Genomic DNA, 21,396 nt, shown 5'->3' on the forward strand with positions numbered 1-21,396 from the left:
TTTCTTTTTTTTTTTTTAAGATTTTATTTATTTATTTGACAGAGATCACAAGTAGGCAGAGAGAGGAGGAAGCAGGCTCCCCGCTGAGCAGAGAGCCCAATGCGGGACTCGATTCCAGGACCCTGAGATCGTGACCAGAGCAGAAGGCAGAGGCCTAACCCACAGAGCCACCCAGGCGCCCCAAATTGCTTTTCTTTCTTATGCCCCCTCTCTGTAAAAGTCTGCATAGCTCAGTAGAGCTTCCCTCTATTTACTTAGATGCCGGATTCATCACTCGTGTTTATAAAGCCAATTAGAGCTTCGAATTTATGCCATCAAATTTTGTTTTCTAACAAAGGCAAAAGAACAAAAAATAGGACAAGAGGAAGGCTCCCCCCTTTTAAGAGTGAGAAAATAAGGGAACACAAAGATGTAAAGTAGTTTCTCCAAGGTAACCCAGAAGTGGGGCTGAAACCGCCATACTTCCAAGCTAGCCCTGTCCACTCCATCTGAGAACCTACCTGGAATATTCCCAAAGTGGTAGCTCTAGTGACCCCAGAGACTCATGACTCCGGTCCCACTACCCGACTTTACTGTGCTTTTGGTGCATTTTGGCACCGCGCCTCATTTTTGCCTTAATGAGGGTGCAAAAGGGGTCTCAGCAACCCCCCACCTCGCCTTCGTATTCGCCCACTACCGTCCACCCAGGACTTCCAGAGCCAGCTCAGACCTCGGTTGAGTTGAAATCCTCTTCTGACACCACTAACCAGCATCTTTCGGCACACAAGGAGTTGTGAATTTCCCACAGCTGAAGAGCTCCTCTGCTCTTCACTTTCGGACAGCGCCTGGTAAATTCCCTACAAGCCCTGGGGGAGCTAAGACCCGCCTGTCCACCCGTGCTACACTCGCTCCTGATAGGGTGCCAGAGCTGTCCGTCTTGACAGGGTCTGTGCGCAGGCGCGGAGAGATACTGGGACTGGATAGAGCGCCGGCGTCGCGGAGCTACCCGTTCGTATAGAGATGGTGAGTGTCTGCCTGGAGCTCGTGGCTAGCGGCCGGAAGATGGCCGAGCACGGCCGCCCACCACCCTGCGCCTGGCCTTCCATCCTCCGGAGGCGTCTCAGAGTGCCGGCCTGGGAATCCGCGGGGCTGGGCGTGGTTGGGCCGGAGCTGACTGGAGGGCGGAACCCGGGCGGCGCAGGCCTCTAGACCCGGATTGAGGGGACAGAGGGGACCGAGGTGGGGCCACCGGATCCCGCTGACCCTTGCCCGGAAGCAGGAGCTCGGGCCTCGGCGAGGGTCTGACGGAGATGCGGAGGCGGTCCCACAGGCTCCTGCATCCTAGCGTCCCGGGCCTTGTTGCGTGATAACAATAATGGTAATGTTTCCTGGGAGCTTTATTTGTGTCAGTCACTGCTTAAGCGCTTTCCGTACCTTGACTCTCCTCACTCCAGCTCTGTGAGGTAGGTGCAGCCATTATCCCCATTTGACATACGTGGAGTCTGAAGCCGAGTCAAATTAAATGCCTTGCCTCGGGAAATGGCGGAGGTTGATTTGAACCCAGGAAGCTTGACAGACGCCTTTCTGTTCCTGTGGTTCTTTCGAGCGTCTGGAACTTGGTGCATGAATCAGAAATTGGGGGGATCCACCCTTGGGCATCCCAAAGCCTTGCTGGCAGGAACTTTATGCCTTTGGCTCTTTATGCCTTTGTCGGTTTGTTTTCCCGTGGTTTTCATCCTCCCTACTTGTAGAAAGCTTGAAGAGACTTCTGAAATGTTAAGGCCAAAATCTTATTTAAAAATGTAAAGCCCACAATAAAAATGGCAAAGGAAAAAGGGACAGTGCCATGACCTAGAGGCAAACATTTGTAATTAGAAGACATAGCCTAATCTTTCTGTCCTCAGTTTTCACTTTATGTAGTTTAGTTCCTATTGAATGTACAGTTGTGGACTCTGCTTTTCTCATTTATTATTACACCACAAAGAATGTGTTAACGTCCCGAAAAACATGTAGTAATTACTTTGAATATAAGTAACCTCATCTTTCACATCACTTTTTAAAGTGTAAAAAAAAATTAACCTGCACACAGTAAGAAAAAATTATCTGAAAGGATCTGACTGAAAAATAAATCTCCCACCCCTAATCCCCAGCCTCAGTCACCAGAGTTGAAAGTTAGTTTCTTATACCTCTACATGCAAATACCGTTAGGTGTACGCTCCCTCGTCTTCTGACACAAATGGTAGCTTACTGCAACTAGTACCATGCTACTGTGTTTTTACTTATAAAAGCAGAACATATTTAGATGCACATTTTAAACAATTCAAGCAGTTTCAAAGTAATGTAGAAAGTGCATGTGGTCCCCATGTCACTCCCCTATGATAAATGACTGTTGGCAGTTGGGTGTGTTTCCTCCTAGATTTGATTAGTGCATAAGCACATTCACATATAAGCTGTTTATTACATGACACTAGAACATTTTATGTTTCTAGGTATTAAGTTTACTTTAGGCTATACATAGGAAGAGATCTTTCTAGAGCTTACTCTGTTCACTTAGAAATACCAAACATTTTTCCATGGCAGTATATACAAATCTTCATTCTTTTTAAGGACTGTATAATATTCCATTGCAGTAACTACATTTAGGTGACTTACAGTTTTTCATTCTAGTCAGTGCTGCAGTAACTATTGTCTTTTTTTTTTTTTTTTAAGATTTATTTATTTGAGAGAGAGAATGCAAGTGAGGGGGAGGGGCAGAGGGAGAGAGAATTCTCAAGCAGACCCCACTCAGCGTAGAGCTGGATTCTGGTCTCCATCCCAGGGCCCTGAGATTATGACGTGATCCGAAATCAAGAGTCAGAAATTTTTACGAGTCACCCAGGCACCCCTGCAGTAACTGTTGTCTGTGTGTGTGTTCATGCTAGTGTCTATGTAGGATATAGGGTAGATTCCTAGAGGTGTTACTTATGGCATGCATATTTTATAGTTTGGTAGAAACTGCCAGATTGACCTTCAGAATGGTGATATAAAAATCATCCATAACACTATCTGGTTTTACTTCACCACAAAACTATTTCCTTTTTTTTTTTTTAAGATTTTATTTATTTATTTGACAGAGATCAAAAGTAGGCAGAAAGGCAGGCAGAGGGGAAGGGGGAAGCAGGCTCCCTGCTGAGCAGAGAGCCCAATGCGGGGGGGCCAATCCCAGGACCCCGAGATCATGACCTGAGCCAAAGGCAGGGGCCCAACCCACTGAGCCACCCAGGCGCCCCTACACAAAACTATTCTCATCTGATGATTGTTACATCATCTTTGTGATCTGTTATTTTTAATGACTACATAATAGTAAAATAGCTGTACCATAATTTGCAAAACCATTCCCCTGGTGTACATTTGGGTTGCTTCTAGTTCTTCATTAGTTGAGATAATGCTGTGATGAGTACTTCTGTATGTGTAGAATTTATTTTTCTTTTTTAAAAAAATTATTAGATTATTTCCTTAGGAAAAATCCTCAGGGAAAAAAACTTCTGAGGCCAAGGGACCAAAACTTATGGGTCTTGCAGTAGTGTTGTCCTGTCACTTTCCCAAAAGGTCGAATTGCCTTTGTACCAGCTTTGCCATAACTGCTAGATTTAAAATCACTTCATCATTGCTACAATTTTTCATTTTTTAAGGAATGAAATGAAATGTCTCTTGTTTTTCAGGAAACTGAACATTTTTCTATATGTTTGTAATTTCTCTTAGGTATATTTTCTACTAGTATCCTTTTTGCCCACTTAACTTTTAGACTATTTTTCTTTTCTTTTTAAGATTTTATTTATTTATTTGAGAGAAGGTGAAAGAGAGCAAGAGATCATGAGTAGGAGGGAAGGGTAGAGAGAGAAGCAGATTCTCCCCTGAACAGGGAGCCTGATGCAGGACTCGATCCCAGGACCCTGGGATCATGACCTGACCTGAAGGCAGATGCTTAACCGACTGAGCCACCCGGGCGCCTCCAGACTTTATTTTTCTTAATCATTTTGTGTGATGCTTTGGAATTACTCTTTCGTTATATTAGATGCAGATTTTTTTTTGTTTTGATTTATTTTTGTTTTATACAAAGTATAATGCTTGTGCTTAGGAGTCAGATGGGTCAGTTTCTTTGTGAATCGCTTCTGATGATTATTCCTCTTAGCTGAACCAATAAGTAATCCTGCTTATACTGCTGCTTGTTTTTCCCTCTGTCAACAGCATGTACCTGGGAACTAAAGAACCCGAAAGGTTTGTTTCTTGCCTGGTGCAGACACCATGTTAGTGCTACCTACAACCCAGAATGCAGAAGATACCAGTTGGGCTCTCTCTAGGAGCAGGACAGGAAGTTGGAGATGTGAGCCAACCCTGGGGGACTGCATATCCACCCAGGCAGATCTGGGACCAGTTGGCTAGCTCGGCAGGAACGACAAACCTTGATCTAGAGCTGGCAATACTTGGATGCCTGCCTAAGACTGTCCTTTCCTATCTGTAAATGCCCCTGTTGCTACTTGTGGCTTTTTGGTAACATTAGTTTTTCTTCTTGGCTCTTTTAGGGCTGAACTTGAGGTTTGTTTAAAGCAGTTTCTCCTGAACCCAGATCAGTAGCTGGTGCTCTGCTCTCCTGGAGACCCCTCACTAGACCTCATGATCCCCAACCCCCCCAGGCCTAGCCCCATCCTACTGGTTGGGATCATGTTGGAAAAGACTATTCTCTAGTCTTACAGAAAATTATTTTTATTATATTTAACTATATACTTGACCAAAGTCTAATATTTCTAACATACAAAAGTTTTTGAAAATCAGTAGATATGTGGAAAAATCTAAAGACTTAAAAATGAGAGATGTAGGGGCGCCTGGGTGGCTCAGTGGGTTAAAGCCTCTGCTTTCAGCTCAGGTCATGATCCCAGGGTCCTGGGATCGAGCCCCGCATCGGGCTCTCTGCTCAGCTGGGAGCCTGCTTCCCCCCCTCTCTCTCTCTGCCTGCCTCTCTGCCTGCTTGTCATCTCTGTCAAATAAATAAATAAAATCTTAAAAAAGAAAGAGAGAGAGATGTAAACAATGTTTCATTTCAATTTCACTGATAAGTCTTAAAAATTAAAGTTGACTTTCTGTTACATGATTTTCGCCTATCAAATTAATAAAGAATCAAAAAACATGGGCAGTACTAGCCCTCTCCATTCTTTAAACATGCCAAACTTGTTTCCACTTCACTGCCTTTGCTTTCAGTCCTTTGCCTGGAGTGCTTGCTTTCTCATAATTTAGTTCTTCGCTTAAAGATTACAGCCTCAGGTGTTCCAGACCATACTAGCTGAAGTATATTCCTCTGCCCCCAGCCCTGTCCCTGTACCCTTCAAGAATCATGGTTACTTGTTTTCTGAATGTCTTTTCACCATCAGCCATCAAAAAAAAAAAAAAAAGAAAGAAAGAAAGATCGATCGATCGATCTAGGGGCACCTGGGTGACTCAGTTAAGCGCCTGCTTTCAGCTCAGGTCTTTATTCCGGTGTTCTGGGATCAAACACCACATCTGAGCAGGGAGCCTGCTACTCCCTCTTCCTCTGCCCTTCTGCTTCTGCTCTCTCTCTCACACACACACTTGTGCTTGTTCTCTCTCAATTTAATAAAAATCTTAAAAAAGAAAAATGAATGTCTCTTCACCAGAATGTTAGCTCCCTACGGCAGGGACCTCATCAGTTGTGATCAGTGGTATATTCATCTCTTCTGTTGACCTGCTGTGTGTCTTTAGGCACAACTTCTCCTTTCTGAATCTTCATTTCCTCATTGTAAAATGGAGATCCTACTAACCATGGAAGGTTCAGATGAGAGAGGTGTCTGAAAACATTCATCCCAATATCTGACTTACAGCAGGCACTGAGCAGGTTAATGTATAATTGTATGTCCTCCCTTTCTTGTGTGTGTTTTCTTTTAAGCAGCCAGGTCTTGGTCGAGGGTAAATATAGGATCAACCTAAACCCTAGCTCTTGTTTACCCTGGGTACTGTAAGGCCTTGCCCCCCCCCCCCCCGCCATACTTGAAAAGTTGATTTTTGTAAAACATGGTTGTAGAAATACTTTTTATTTGTTCCTTAAGTATTTACTGAGTCTATACTGTGCCAGGTAGTGGGGCTCTAAAGTTGGGGTTCTTGTTCCTGGGGTGCTTTGGGTCTAGAGGAACACAGATAGTTACATCCCAATGTGATATGTGCTGTGAAGGCAGGGTGAAGGGTACCCAGGAGAGGGGAGAAGATCTCCCACAGCAGACTCATGAGCTGCATCCAAAGAGTCGGGAATTAGTTACATCAAGCAGTGAGTGCAGGAGTGAAGGTTGCTTCCTTCAGAGGAAGCAGTACTTATCTGGACCCGGGCTCAGGCAGGCTGTGCTTGCCCCCTACAGTCTGTTCTCCACAGAGCAACCAGACCCATTGTTTTGAAACATCAGATCTTGTCACTCCTCATCTCAAAGCCTGCTAGTGGCTCCCCATATCATCCCCATTAAAAACCAAAGTCATTGCTGTGGTCTACCAGACCCACTGAAATCAAATCTGACCCTGGCTACCTCTGTCATCTGGCCGCCTGCTGCTCACCGCACTTCAACCACACTGGCTCCTTTGAGCCCTGAAATATGTTAACCTCGGGGCTCTTGTACTTGCTCTTTATGCGGTCTGGAATGCTCTCCTTAGAAATCCACATTAGCTCCCTCATTTTCTTCATTCAGATCTCTACAGCTATCATCTTGGTGAGGTCTTCTCTGACCACCTTATTTAAAATTGCCTGCCTGGGTGGCTCAGTTGGTTAGGCATCTGCCTTCAGCTCAGGCCATGGTCTCAGGGTCCTGGGATCGAACCCAACATCGGGCTCCTGCTCAGCCTGGAGTCTGTTTCTCCCTTTGCCCCTCCCCCAACTTGTGCTCACATTTTCTCTCTCTCTCAAATAAATAAAATATTTTTAAAAGAATTGCCATCAACCCCTTCATTCCAGAGACCACTTCCCTACTGTATCCGAATTTATATTTATATTTTACTTGGTTAATGTCTGCCCCTCAGCTTCACGAGGGCAAGGGTTTTTTGTTTTTTTTTTTTTAGATTTTGTTCAGTGTAGCAGCCTCAGGCCTAAAATAATGTCTGGCACATAGAAGGTATCCACATACCTGACGTAGGGCTGAAATGAATAGGAGTTAAGAAGTATTCATCTCTTTCATTTCAGCTCAACTTTCCAGCCTCCAGGGAATATTTCAGACCTCTATTCTGACACCTTTGGTTTTGCTTTCTTTTTCTTCCCTAGGTTGATTGAACATTGAGCTGTCAGTGTTGAGCATGTCAGAGCCCTACGGTGTCCCCATATTAGAGATCTCTTTCTTGGATACACAGAGAAGGGTTAAAAAAATGTTTGGGTTTGGATTTTTTTTTTTTTTTTTTTTCAGTTCATTTATTTTAGAGAGAGAGAGCACGAGTTAGGGGAGGGGGAAAGGAAGAGGGAGAAAATCTCAAGCGGACTCTGCGTTAACTTACGGAGCCTGACGCAGGGCTCAATCCCATGACCCTGAGATCATGACCTAAACCAAAACCAAGAGGCAGATGTTTAACCAACTGAGCTACTCAGGCACCCCCAAAAAATGTTTTTATTTTTAAGATTTTATTTATTTATTTGACAGACAAGAGATCACAAGTAGGCAGAGAGGCAGGCAGAGAGAAAGGGAAGCAGGCCCCTCACGGAGCAGAGAGCCCGATGTGGGGCTTGATCCCAGGATGCCAGGATCATGACCTGAACTGAAGGCAGAGGCTTTAACCCACTGAGCCACCCAGGCGCCCCCCAAAAATGTTTTTAAATAGAAACAATGTAATGGAGTAAAAAGAGGCTGTTTTGGAAAAGAAAAAAAAAAAAAAATCTTATCTACAATTCCCTGCGCTCAATTGTGGCTTTTATTTTTTTCAGAGTCCTAGCTTGCTTGTTTTCACATGGGTGCCCTCATCAAGGACTTTATTTTTGCATTTAGCTCTTTTCACTTAATGTTATATCATGAACTTTTTGTGGTGATATAAATATTCTGATTACCATTGTTAATATGTGTATTATATTCCTGTGACGAGACATTCTATAATTGAATTGGCTTTTCTCCTAATTATTGGGCACTTTTGCCTTTCTGTATTTTGCGACTGCAGTTGTCACAGCAGCAAACATCTTGCTGTATTCTTCTTTTAAGTTATTTCCTTAGGATGAGTTTCAGGAAAGTTACCAGGTCAGATCGAGTACTATGTAATACCGACCACTATTGTACTTTACCCCCTCCTCTCCAAAATAGTATTTAATAGCAGCTCAGTGAAAGTCTTGAATGAATTATGACCTCATACATTCATGACCCACTGTATTATACTCATGTCCACAGAGCTAGCCCTGTCCTTTTACTCAGACTCCAGATTTATGACGTGTTAGGCTATTTGCCATCTCATTGGAGGAACTTGTTTGCTCTTCTCTCCAGCATTTCAGTATTCTTATATCATTGGGGAGTGCGTGGTAGTGACTGGATTGTCAGCTTTTTTCCTACTAGAAAAACAATAATTCATTGTGCTCTCTCCATCACTGTTTAGAAGCTCCTCCCCTCCAGGCCAACTCATTAGCCCTTGAGGGTGGGGAACCACTTCCTTTAGGTTGGTTGATGGCATCTGTTTTCCACATAGTCTGACTCACCCTTTGAGTAGCTTCTGCCTGGATTCTGGACTGGTCTGGAAGGGAACTCTTAAGAACAAGCACACTTTAAGGCCAGTTTCCATCCACAGAGTTAGGCCTAGTTCAGTTAAGCAGCTTTTTATTGAGCACCTTTTGTGCAGAGCATTGTAGAAACTCTTTTAAGTAAACCAGTACCTAATGCATTCCTAGAGAGGTACAGTCAAGAGTTTGGGGAGTCAGAACTGGGCAAAGACTCCAGAGTTGGGGATCAGTAAAAGCTTCATGGAAGAGGTAATGTCTTAGATGGCCTAGAAGAATTTATTGGGTTTCCTTGTTAGGGTAAAAAAGATTTGGAGATAAGGAGGTATAGGTGTGGAGATGGAGAGTTGAAGGAAGGGTAAAAGAGATGGCAGTGATAATAACATAAAAGGCCTGGCATGATAGGGTGAGGGCCCAAATGCCATGTGCTAGTTTCTGGAGAATCAGGATTAATGAGCCCCTTCCCCAGGCACATTTTCTGTGTCCATGTACCATGTGTCACACTGTCTCAGATGCTAGCTTACTAAGTCACCGAGTTTATCCTCATGGAGTCATTTTCTTCCTTTGGAATATTTTCATTTGTGCTCTTTGGGCCACGAATGACAACTTAGTCTCCTTCCTAGTAGACACCACTGTTTGGGTTTTTTCAAATCATCAGAGTCTGGTTCCCCCAGTGTCCCAAATATGAGAGTCATGGATGTGTCTGTACTCCCAAGAATGGTATTTATATTCTGCTCCCAAATAGCTAAACCGGGAGGGGTAAATAGTGCCTAGTGGGCAAAGAGCCAGGAGTAGCCACACCCCATGCTGGGGTTTGTAACAGATGGTTTAAGCCCTGGGGATGACCTAGGGACCACTCCAAACAGGCCTGGGGAGCTTTGAGGAGGTGCCATGTGCCTGGGTGTTACTTGTTTGTTACTGTTAGACAAATATGTGATTAATCTGCCAGGAGTGTGAGGGAGTCAGTCCACTCTTCCTGGCCCCTCCTAACCTGGGTCTTGTTCTCTCTGGCAGGCAGAGGTGGAGGAGACACTGAAGCGACTTCAGAGCCAGAAGGGAGTACAGGGCATCATCGTGGTGAACACAGAAGGTACACCCTCCCTTTGGCCATGACCTGCTCATAGGCAGACCCCAAGAAAACAGCCCAAACTTAGCATGACATTATTTACTAAGCCCCTTCATGTACAGAATCTAATTTTTATCCTCTTTTAAGCACTTCCAGTGTCCTAGCACTATTACTGGAATTCCAAAGTTTAAAAAAGGAAAAATTCACTCAATTCCACTGCCCTGACAGATCATACTTTTGACTATGCCATGCTTTTCTAGCCCTTGCCCAGGTATATCTTTTCTTGGTCATAATTATTATAGTTGTTATTCTTTTGCATATGTTCACTCATGAGTTGGTTTTTTGGCTTTTTTTGTCATGATTTACATAAGCAAAATTTTTAATTGCCAATACAATGTTTATCAGCCATCCACCATTTATATGGTTTCTAATTTTTTTTTTTTTTTTTTTTTTTTTTAAAGTAAACTCTACCCCCAGCCTAGGGCTCAAACCCACAACCCCGAAATCAAGAGTTGCACAGTCTACCCACTGAGCAGGCCAGGTGCCCCTGTTTCTACTTTTTCGCTAGATAATACTCTGGTCAACTTCTTAATGCCTATAGCTTTTTCCTCCTTTGGGGAGGCGGCGGGGGGGAAAGGGGGTGTGCGGAGTGCAGAGGGAGAAAGAGAATTCTAAGCAGCCTCCATGCCCAGCACTGAGCCCAGTGAGGGGCTCGATCTCACAAACCTGAGATCATGACCTCAGCTGAAATCAACAGTTGGATGCTTAACTGACTGAGTTACCCAGGCGCCTCTCCCTCCTTTTCTATAGCATTATTTCAACAATTAGAAGAGTACGGATACTAATATTCCCAAACTGCAGTAGACATGGTGAAGAAAAGAACTAACATTTATCAAGCACTTGTTCTGTGCCAGGCTGCAGGCCATTGCTTTACAAACATTTTGTTTCATTTATTCCATAAAGCAGTCCCGTTGTCTCCATTTTGCAGTAAAGAGAACAGAGTCTAGAAATTTAATTGATTTTCCTGCCATTATAGAACCAAGATTGCAGGGGCGCCTGGGTGGCTCAGTGGGTTAACCTTCTGCCTCTGGCTCAGGTCATGATCTCAGGGTCATGGGATCCAGCCCCACATCGGGATCTCTGCTCAGCAGGGAGCCTGCTTCCCCCTCTCTCTTTGCCTGCCTCTCTGCCTACTTGTGATCTCTCTCTCTCTGTGTCAAATAAAGAAATAAAATCTTTAAAAAAAAATAAAAAATAAAAAGAACCAACATTTCATGCTAAGTCTGTCTGAATGCACTTGTGCTCTCTCCCACACTGTACTGTGAAGAAACAGAGAGTAGCTGCTGGTCTGTAGCCCAGTCAATGCTTAGGGTCACCCAGCTGGCCTCCCCCGTTCTCTAGTGCAGTGCATTTAGTGAACTCTGATTTAAGAGCTCTGTGTGTATGTGATGTCATTCTAGCCCTTGTTTTTAGAAAGGCAGAATTCTCAATAATGCCTACTTATAGAGCAGAATGCAAGTCATCAAGGGTGAAAAAGTCGAAGTGACATGTCCTTAGTTAGAATGTTATTTTCCAAGTTGTCAGACCCCGGCCAGCCCAATCCAGGCAGCGCATAGCGCATGCTCCCCAGCTTTGTCAAACTCTAATTAGGCCATGTGGTCAAAGCAGGCAGCAGGTTTGGGGTCCTCGGGACACTGTGGAGGCAGGAGCAAGTTCCGGCTCGTGTCTGCCACTGCTCAGCTGGAGGGCCTGGGGCTTCCTCTTCCCTTCTTCAGACCTCAGCTGCCATAAGTGGAGTGATTGATTTGGGTAATCTCTTTTAGCTGCTTCTTACTCCAGGATCTGAAAGACTATTTGTATATCTCCTAGAGAGACTATCTTCTCAGACTGGGCATTTTTTCACCGCAAATGGGGGAGGATTAGGCCTCCATCAGTATTTGCAAGTCACAGGCTTCAGTTTTGCTTTAAGTCTGCCCCCAAACTTGAGCTTTTTCATTAGAATATAGCACCCAACTGCTTACCTTTTGGATACTGATGGGCACTTCTTTTTTATACACTAATGTGGCAGTATTGGGTAAGAACATAGAATGTGGAACCAGACTGCCTAGGTTTGAATCCTGGCTCTACTTAATTTTTATCAGCTGTGTGATCTTAGGCTGGTCACTTAACCTCTCTGTTCCAGTTTCCTTTTAAGGAAAGCTTTTAGAACAGTACCTGATGTAACTGCCATATAAATGCTAAAATTATTGCAAGTATCTATTTTTAATTTGTATCCCACTACAGAGCTCCCGCTTCAGTCTCTCATTTACATTTCACACCATGACCCTGCAAGGCAGGAGTATTGCCCATTTTTCAATTTTAGTATATGTGCCGCTGAAGCGAGCACTGCCCATTTTACAATGAGAAACCCAGGGCTGAGAGAAATTAGGTGACATGTTCAAGGTCCCCCACTTCTGGCTGTCGGTCGTCAGAACTCACTGCTCTATAGTGCCTTTAAGCTCTCTGGAAGCTTCCATGAAGGATGATTAGTTAGGGATTCCTATTACCCCCTCTAGGGCTTTCATACCCAAATGATTCAGCTCAGCTGCCTTTTCCTGCAGGATGCATTTCCTAACCACTCCAGCCCCGAGTGACTGCTTTTGCTCCTGAACTAATGACATACCCTTATCCCAGTCACTTACCAACCACCTGTCACCGCCTTTTGACATCTTTGCCTTGGCCAAATTTAAATGATGTTTCATAGTAAAAATGTGAATTTTAAGGGGAATTACCAAGAACTTAAGGAATATTCCATTCCATTTGTACCTCTTCAGACCCCCTTCCATCTTGTGCTGCTACCCACATAGGGCAACATAAAAGACTCAACTTGTAAGCTTCGAGGGCAGAGATTTGTCTCTTGTGTTCACTGCTGTATCCCTAGCACCTAGAACAATGTTGACACGTAATAGGTGCTTAACAAATACAGTAGTCCCCCCTTATCCATGGGGGGTACATTCCAAAACCCCCAGTGAATGCCTGAAAACAGGATAGTGCTCAACCCTATGTGTAGTATGGTTTTTCCTATATGTACATACTTACGATAAAGTTAAATTTATAAATAAAGCACAAGAAGAGATTAAGAACAAAACTAATAATAAAACAATTATGAGGGCGCCTGGGTGGCTCAGTGGGTTGAGCCGCTGCCTTCGGCTCAGGTCATGATCTCAGGGTCCTGGGATCGAGTCCCGCATCGGGTTCTCTGCTCGGTGGAGATCCTGCTTCCCTCTCTCTCTCTCTGCCTGCCTCTCCATCTACTTGTGATCTCTCTCTGTCAAAAAAATAAATAAAATCTTTAAAAAAAAATTATGACAATATACTATAATAAAAGTTATGTGAATGTGGTCTCTCAAAATACCGTATTATATGGTATTCACCCTTCTTGTAATGACGTGCGATCCTAAAATTTCCTTTGTGATGAAATGAAGTCAGGTGAATGACCTAGGCATTGTGAGGCAACAGTAGGCTACTATGGACCTGATCAGGAGAATCATCTGCTTCCACACCAGAATTGATGCAGGTAACTGAGACCATGGAAAGTGAAACCACAGATAACGCAGGGGATTACTGCCTCTGTAAAATATTGTTAATGTTTTTTACTGTTGATTGATGAATCTGGGTTTGGTGGGAGGACCTGGCTTTACAACCTTGGTCTTGATGGATCTAAGCCCCAAGTTAGAAATCATGCTCCCTAGTAACCAGCTACTTCTGCAGGCTGCACAGTCTGCATTTGTGAAGGCACAAGCTTGGAGGAGGTGACCTAATTGTTCGGCTCTCTGTGTGGTGTCCCCAGCTCTGACATCCTGTGAATCTGGACTTGATATCTTGTCCTTACTTGAAATGCTCTCCGGTTTTGGTCCCTGTCCCACCTCCTCACTACCTCAGTGTTTTCTTTTGCTTTTTAAAGTGAGCCAACAAGTGTTTAGCTTCTTGTCTCATTTGTACACCTGTCACTTAGTAGAAATGTGATCAGACTCATGACAGTATTTGAACTGTTGAAGGAACCCTTGAGAGCACTTATTTATCATCTGCAATAAATGCTTAGTGAAGTCTCTTTAAGGACAATGGTGAGCAAATCAGACCTGGTCCAGGTCACTTTCATAATGGTGTGATATCAAACTCCAGAGGAAACAGCTCTGAAGGAAAATTGTGTGGGTGGGTGGTAGAATGGGGGCATTGACCACATCTGGAGGTGGGTAGATCCACCAGAAAATGGACATCTGAGGGACCAGTGGGAATTATGAGAGAATGGGGAAGGAAGGAAAGTTCCAGGCAGAGGGACCTGAGAGAAGATGGCCTTGTGGTATATAAGAAGAGAAGGTTAAGAGTTTTGATCATCCAGACTTCGCCAGGCCTTGACATTGGCCCCTCAAGTTACCTGGGGGATGGAATTTATTTTGTACTGATGTTGGTAACAAGCCAACATTACGTTTGTACTCTTGCTAAACATTCTTAAATGGATTAGCTGTATTTAATCCTCACAGCACAAGCATTATTTTACAGATGAAGAAACAGAGGCTTGAGAGGTTAACTCACTTGTGTAAGGCCACATAGCCACCCCAAGGGGTAGAGCTAGGGTGTAAGTCCAGGTCATCAGATTTCACTCAGTCATCACCGCAGCTGCTCCTACTGCCATCCTTAGGAAGATTCTGCTATGGAGTGAAGCCTCAAGGGGCCCTGGTGGGCACATTGTTGCCATCCAGGACCCAGTAGCAGCCCTAGTTACCTAGTTGTCTTGTCGCTTAAAGGCAAATGATCACTACAGTCTGTCTTCATGACTTCACTTGGCTCAGAACAGCCTCTGACTCAGCTGCTTCTCTTGCTTTTATGTCCTCTTTTGCCCACACTCATGTTCCTGTGCCCTAAGAAGACAAGATTGGGCCAGTTTCTTGCCACCTGTGAGTAGGCCTGAGGGTAATTGCCTTTGGCCAGTCCTTAAGCTGGTCACTTGTGGGCCAGACCAGCAGGGTCATGGGCACCCGTATCTGGCCACTTATGTGTGAGGAGTCATTTGTGCCACATTCATCACAAATGCCTGTCAGCTTAAGGCTTCCTCCGTGGAACCTTCTGCTGATAGGTCACAGTGATTCATAGACAACCTGATGATTAAGTTATGTCCTGAGTTGGCTCCAGCTGAGCCCCATTTTTCACCTCCATGATGATAGGCACTGACTAGTAAGGGAGGTCCTTTTAATAGTTCATTGAAAGGAAACAATCTTCAAAACAGAAAAGGCTTGGTACACAATGGTGTTCACGGCATAGTAATTAAGTAAAAAAAAAAAAAATCCAGCCTATGTACCAACAATAAAGGAATGATTAATTCTGTGGAATGGCCAGTTGTGGGCTATTTGAAAGCAATAGCAATGCTGTTTACAAGTCTATACGCAGACAGAGAAACACACTTTGAGGGACACGATCATGTGTGTAGACATGTGTTTATAACTGGGCCCTAAGCCTCCCTTGGTGGAAACTGGAGCAAAAGCACCTAGTGATGGTAGTGTCTTGACACAGGCGACCTTTTTTTCTTCTTCCTACTTTTCAGTATTTACAAATTCACAAGAGCTGTCCTCTTTATTCAGGTTCTAAGTATTCTGAATGATAGTCTCTCCTTTTATTGCTGGAAGCCGGTCAAGACAGTGCAGCCCTGTGGAAGGAGCCCAGCAGTGGAGCCAACAGGCCTGCATTTGAATCCTAGCCCCACTGCTTCTGTGCTATGTGAAGGCTCAGTGCTTCTGTTGCCTCATTGGCAAGTGAAGATGGTGATTCCACTGCCAGAGTCATTCCAGGGACTGGTGCTGCCGTGCTTAAAGTGCTCAGCACTGTGCCTGCCAAGCCCTCAGTAAATAGTGGCATTGGTTATTAATTGCTGGTCCAGTACTCTTGACTTAAGGGTGTGGGGTTGGGAACTGGGCAGAATGGGGCTCCAGCTTCCTACTCATTCCCTGCTCTCCCCTCAGGCATTCCCATCAAGAGCACCATGGACAATCCTACCACCACACAGTATGCCAACCTCATGCACAACTTCATCTTGAAGGCCCGGAGCACCGTGCGTGAAATTGACCCCCAAAATGACCTCACCTTCCTTCGAATTCGCTCCAAGAAAAATGAAATTATGGTTGCACCAGGTAAGAGGTCTTCCACATTCCCACTTGGGAGCAGACTGTCACAGCATATTGTGGGTAGCTTATCAGGACAACTTGGCACATTGGTGTCCCCATAGTTGCCATTGCGAGCCTGAAGAATAGAAGGTACAGAGTTGATTGCCTCACTGCCTAGCTAGTCTCTGGCTGGCATCCCCAACACATACTTATGCACTGTGACTCTAGGCCAGACCCTCTATTAGAGTCTAGGCCACAGAGGGGAATCGTGGTCTCATGGAACATAGAGGAAGGTGTGGTTAGGTCTTCTCAGAAAAGGGGACATTTGAGCTGAATCTAGAAGGCACAGGAAAGAGTGTAACCAAGTTGGAGGGATGGGAAAGCGATGTTTGAAAGAAAAAGAATTCGGTGATTTGAAACCAAAGCACAAGACAAAAATATATGGTCATTTTATCCTTGAAAAAATATTAAATTGCCTACTTCTGAAGTGTTGTCCTGTCTCTCTGGGCCCTGTATGGCCAGCTTTTCCTCCGGTGTTGGAACAAATTGCTGCTTTTGTTTTGGCCTGTGTTTAAGAGCTGTGTAGGGGGTGTCTGGGTGGTTCAGTGGGTTAAGCCTCTCTGCCTTCAGCTCAGGTCATGATCTCAAGGTCCTGGGATCGAGCCCTGCATCGGGCTTTGTGCTCAGCAGGGAGCCTGCTCCCCTCCCCAACCACCCGCCTGCCTCTTTGCCTACTTGTGATCTCTCTCTGTCAAATAAATAAAATCTTGGGGGGGTGGGGAAGCTGTGTAGTACGAACTATACCTGTCTTTAGGTCTTAGGATCATTTGCAGGATGATGAAATGCGCCTCCTGGGAGGAGCCTGGAAGGACTGGGCCACAGAAGGGAACATCAGGGCCACCTGTCGTGGCCTGCATTACCTCACTCACAGACTGGAGTGAGTGGTGGACAGATTAATTGTCCAGGACTATTATTATATTATTACTTCTGCTCCTCCTCCTCTCTTTTTTTGGCTGGGCCACAAAGTTCAGTGTGCCTGTGATGACACAGGTAGGCTGCAGCACAGCTCGTCTAGCCCATCAGAATATGTGTGGGAAGGAATGAGGGGTGAGATGTTTGGTCCATTATTGAAGAGGCATCAGACACCAAACTTAGCTGTATGGACTTGACCCTGTGACAGTTTTTAAGCCAGGAGGCAATATGATTGTCTTTGGGGCCCAGATGAAGGAGGGTAATAGGGAGGCTGTGGATGCTGAGTGTCCTTGGACTTGGCAACACAGATGAAGAGGAAGCTGGCTGCAGAATTCTGGGGTCATGTGATGGGTCACCCACCCCAGTAGCAGGGCAGTGGTGGTTTTCTGCTCAGGCTTGTTCTGACCTTCCTGGCTGCTTAGAAGGATACAAAGGGGAGAACCATTGACCCAGTCACAGGGGCTCACAGTTTCTGGATTTTGGTGCCAGAACTCTTGTGGGCAAGAGCCACTGTCCAGAGCCTCTGAAGCATTAGGACTAGATGGCCTTGGGATTTCCATAGAGCTCAAGTCCCACGGGGATGGCCCCCAGCATAGAACAGGCCTAGTTGCTGCGTGTTGAGGTGGGTCTTTATGGTACTATAATTAGCATCCCACACCATGGGAACAACTTGGAAGAGCCCTGCCCAGGAAGGAAGTCCAGTATCCCTTTCTTCCCACCTAATCTTTCTGGTTGATCAAAGTGAGAAGCTGCTTCCCGGACCACAAATAGCAACAGGTAGTTTCAGACAGTTTGGTCTGCCGTATGTGTGCCAGTTTTCACCCCGTCCTGGCCCAGAACAGCCTGTGCGAAAAGATGTTTTAAGACAGACTTTTGATTTTCATTTGTTAACCTCACTAATACAAAGCCAAGTTAATATAGCATGATCAAGCTTTAACACTCTGCTTCCCACAAAGCACTTGGAGTGATGTTATTGAATTTAGAGCTTGATACTTGGAAGAAAAGACACTGTATTGCTAATTGTGTCTGTTTTATTGGTGGCTTGTTAATTATTTCTACTTTTATTTGTAAGTGATTTTAACTTATACAGATTGCTTAGCCATGAAACTCTTAGTCATATAAAATCTGTTTCTTCCTATCTGCAACAGCCTGTCATCATGGGAAGAAGCAAACTTTGGGTTTGAATCAGCACACACAAAGCAGACAAGGCCAAGGTCCTACCATTTCTCCTCTCTTCAGCAGAGGGCAGACCATAAGTGTGCAGAGCATCTGGGTCAAACCCAGCTAGCTGCCCAACCCTGCGTTTTTACTCTGGCTTGGGCAAGTCACTTACCTCTCTGAGCTTCAGTGAGGTGGAAAACACTAGTGTCTGTCTCATGGAGTGATTTATTGAGGTACCAAATGAGAAGCGATTGGCCCAGGACTGGGCACATGGGAGCCTTGATAAATGTTTGTAGTTTAAGTGGGCCAAGTTTGAAATGCTCTGCTTCTCCAGTCTCTACTAAAATAAAATGAAAAGCAACCTTAACTTAGTGGCTGTCCCAGAACCTGCAGCATCAGCATTACCTGGGAACTTGTTAAAAATGTAAATTCTTGGGGCGCCTGGGTGGCTCAGTGGGTTAAAGCCTCTGCCTTCGGCTCGGGTCATGATCCCAGGGTCCTGGGATCGAGCCTTGCATCGGGCCCTCTGCTCAGCAGGGAGCCTACTTTCCGTCTCCCCTCCCTCCGCCCCACCCCCCCGCCTCTGCCTGCTTCTCTGCCTACTATCTCTGTCTGTCAAATAAATAAATAAAATCTTTTTTTAAAAAAAGTAAATTTTTTTAACTATTCTGTAATTAAAACTAAAAACTTGTTTAGGGGATGCCTGGTTGGCTTAATAAAAGGAGCATGTGACTCTTGATCTTGGGGCGGTGAGTTTGAGCCCCACATTGGCTGTATCGAGAAATATGTAAGTAAATAAATAAATAAACAAAACTTTAAAAAAGTAAATACAAATTTAAAAATAAAAATTTAAGGGGCGCCTGGGTGGCTCAGTCGGTTAAGCCGCTGCCTTCGGCTCAGGTCATGATCTCAGGGTCCTGGGATCGAGTCCCGCATCGGGCTCTCTGCTCGGCAGGGAGCCTGCTTCCCTCTCTCTCTCTCTCTGCCTGCTTCTCTGTCTACTTGTGATCTCTCTCTGTCAAACAAATAAATAAAATCTTAAAAAAAAAAACTTAATTAAAAAAAAAACAAAAACAATTTCTTCCGCTGTACTCCAGACCTACTGAATCTGAAGGGCTAGGGGCGGGGACCAGTAGTGTTTGTTTTGAGCCCAGACCTCCAGGAAATTCATGTGCTCTCTAGTTTGAGAATCACTGCCGTAGGCCATTCATTTAAATTCTCTGAATCTGAGTTTTCCTACCCAGGAAACAGGCGTGATACTCCTACCTCCCTGTTCATATAGTAGCATGAATATTAGAAAAGGGTTTGTGCTGCTGGGTGGGAGGGGCTTCGCTTTGCCAGCAACCACACAGCAGAAGCCACCTTGGGAAGCATGCAAGTTCATCTTCTGTTTTCCCAACAGTTGGAAGTAGCCTGAGCATCGGTGCTTTTTATGTTCCTCTCCCCTTTTATGGTTGGTAATTTTAATTTTAATTTTAATGATTTAATGGTTTATTTTTTCATTTTTCTCTTTTGCAGATAAAGACTATTTCCTGATTGTGATTCAGAATCCAACTGAATAAGCCACTCTCTTGGCTTCCTGCGTCATTCCTTAATTTAATAGTCCCCAAGAATAATAATGTTAATCATGTCAACCGACTGGCAGGTGGAAATCACCTTAGGGCCTCCTTAGAGGATGCTCCAGTGACCAGTCATCAAAGTCATCCCTCTGCTGGCCAGTCACCCTTGAATTCTTGGGAGGGCCTTCTTTCCTCACGTCCAGATTTTGGAGCAAGAGCTTTGAGCAGCCCACACCCTGCTTCCTTCTGACCTTCAGTTCACTTTATCACCTTTGGAAAAGGCTGTTTTTGTTTAACTAAAAATAACTGAAATGCTTATCCTGCTGTGTGTCTTTAAATACTAGGTTGAAAAGGCCTCTCTGCCTCCCTCTCTTCCTGTGTAATCACGTGGTCTAAAGGCTGAGCCCCGCTGCTGCCTCCAGCCCGCATGGCAGATTGTATTTGCGGTTCAGAGAGGCCTGCTTCCTACTGCACCTGTGGCCACACTTGTGGAGCAGAGTCCGGTTTATAATCGGTACCCTGGTTTCTGGGCCTCTAGTCCCTAGCCACCGCTCTTATCGTTTCCCACTCCTGCCAGTGTTTTGAAAGATTTTTTTTTTTTCTCTGCTACACTGTACCAGGGATAGGAAAGGTGTGATATTTGTTGAGTACCCAGAATACACCAGCGTGTTATATACCTTGACTCATATCATCCTCACAGTACCCTGAAGACAGTGTTAAAGCCGTATTAAAGATGAGGAAACAGGTCTAGAGAATGACTTGCCCAAAGTTTCACAACTGTGGCAGTCTGTGATTCCAGAAGCTCTTTTTTTCTGCACCTTCTTCTCGGAATTCCCCGATGGTCCCATTTATGAGTGAGCTCATAAACAGGTAAACGTGTGCCTTCCTTCCCTTAGACTCAAGGTAGGTGGTCCCAGAACATAACTGCTACTCTGTGAGGCTGTAGGCCACCTGTCATCCCGTAGCACTCTGGGATTTTTCTCCCAGGAACCATATGTATTTATTTTTTGTATTAGGTTTTTCTTTTTGTCTTTTGTTTCTTGTTATAGAGGGAAAAAGATTCAAAACTTCATTATCCTTCATTCGCCAGAAGTAACCTTTGTCTACAGTGAGTTCTTCCATCTAGCAAAAATACTTCTTGAAATTTTCCAGTGAAGTTTCCTTAATGGTATCAGGGGAGTAAAAGAGGCACCCTTGGGAGCGTGGGGGTGTAGTTTATAAGGCCTGAGCAAAATCTTTTCAGAATCTCCCTTTTTAGTGGAAGATAATAGGGATTTTCCACTCCATAATATATCCACGCTTGTTTTAATATAGCAGTAATACTTTCAAATAATTTTCCCCAAATCACCAAGGAAAACTGATTCTCTGGGAAAACATTGCAGGTTTGCCCTGTCCCAGTGGGCTCAGGAAGCATAGCTGAGGAAGGAGGGATTGGAGGACCAGAGCCGAATGACCCTGGATCAGTAATGATCTCAGAGATTCAGTTTTAAAAGAAAGTGAGTATGGCCACTGGCATCTTCTTTGTTCTCAGAGGCTTCTGGAAGCCGGGATCTAAGTCTGAGGTTCCTGTGTCCTTCTGGCTTGAGTTCCTCCAAGAGGGATAATGGGGAAAGAAGGTCTGGTCAACATAAGTTACCTGGTTGCAAAGTCGGGTTTCTAAAGGAGGAGAGGGGCTCTGTCCCTAGGAAAGGAGGTGGTCTGGCTCCAGAGCAAGAGCTTGAAGACCTCACTCTCCTTTCTTCCCTTAGTCCTCCAACGCCCTCGTTCACCTTAAAATTCCTAAAACTTTCCTTCCAGGTCCTAAGTAAGGGTTTA

General features: G+C 44.7%; 1 protein-coding gene across 2 annotated transcripts; it reads left to right on the forward strand.

Annotated features, from left to right (window-relative positions):
- Positions 1 to 899: 899 nt before the first annotated feature.
- DYNLRB1 (dynein light chain roadblock-type 1) lies at positions 900 to 19,899 on the forward strand. Of its 2 annotated transcripts, none has more exons than XM_047746074.1 (4): positions 900 to 1,002; positions 9,704 to 9,779; positions 15,749 to 15,916; positions 19,541 to 19,899. In XM_047746074.1, the coding sequence occupies exons 1-4, from the start codon at positions 1,000 to 1,002 to the stop codon at positions 19,582 to 19,584; spliced, it is 291 nt and encodes a 96-aa protein (XP_047602030.1). In that variant the 5' UTR covers positions 900 to 999; the 3' UTR covers positions 19,585 to 19,899. The 2 variants fall into 2 exon arrangements, with proteins under 2 accessions (XP_047602030.1, XP_047602031.1); XM_047746075.1 differs by lacking the exon at positions 900 to 1,002 and adding an exon at positions 1,211 to 1,357.
- The last annotated feature ends 1,497 nt before the right edge of the window (positions 19,900 to 21,396 follow it).

Source organism: Lutra lutra, chromosome 9 (assembly GCF_902655055.1).
Source record: "Lutra lutra chromosome 9, mLutLut1.2, whole genome shotgun sequence".
Taxonomy (NCBI): domain Eukaryota; kingdom Metazoa; phylum Chordata; class Mammalia; order Carnivora; family Mustelidae; genus Lutra; species Lutra lutra.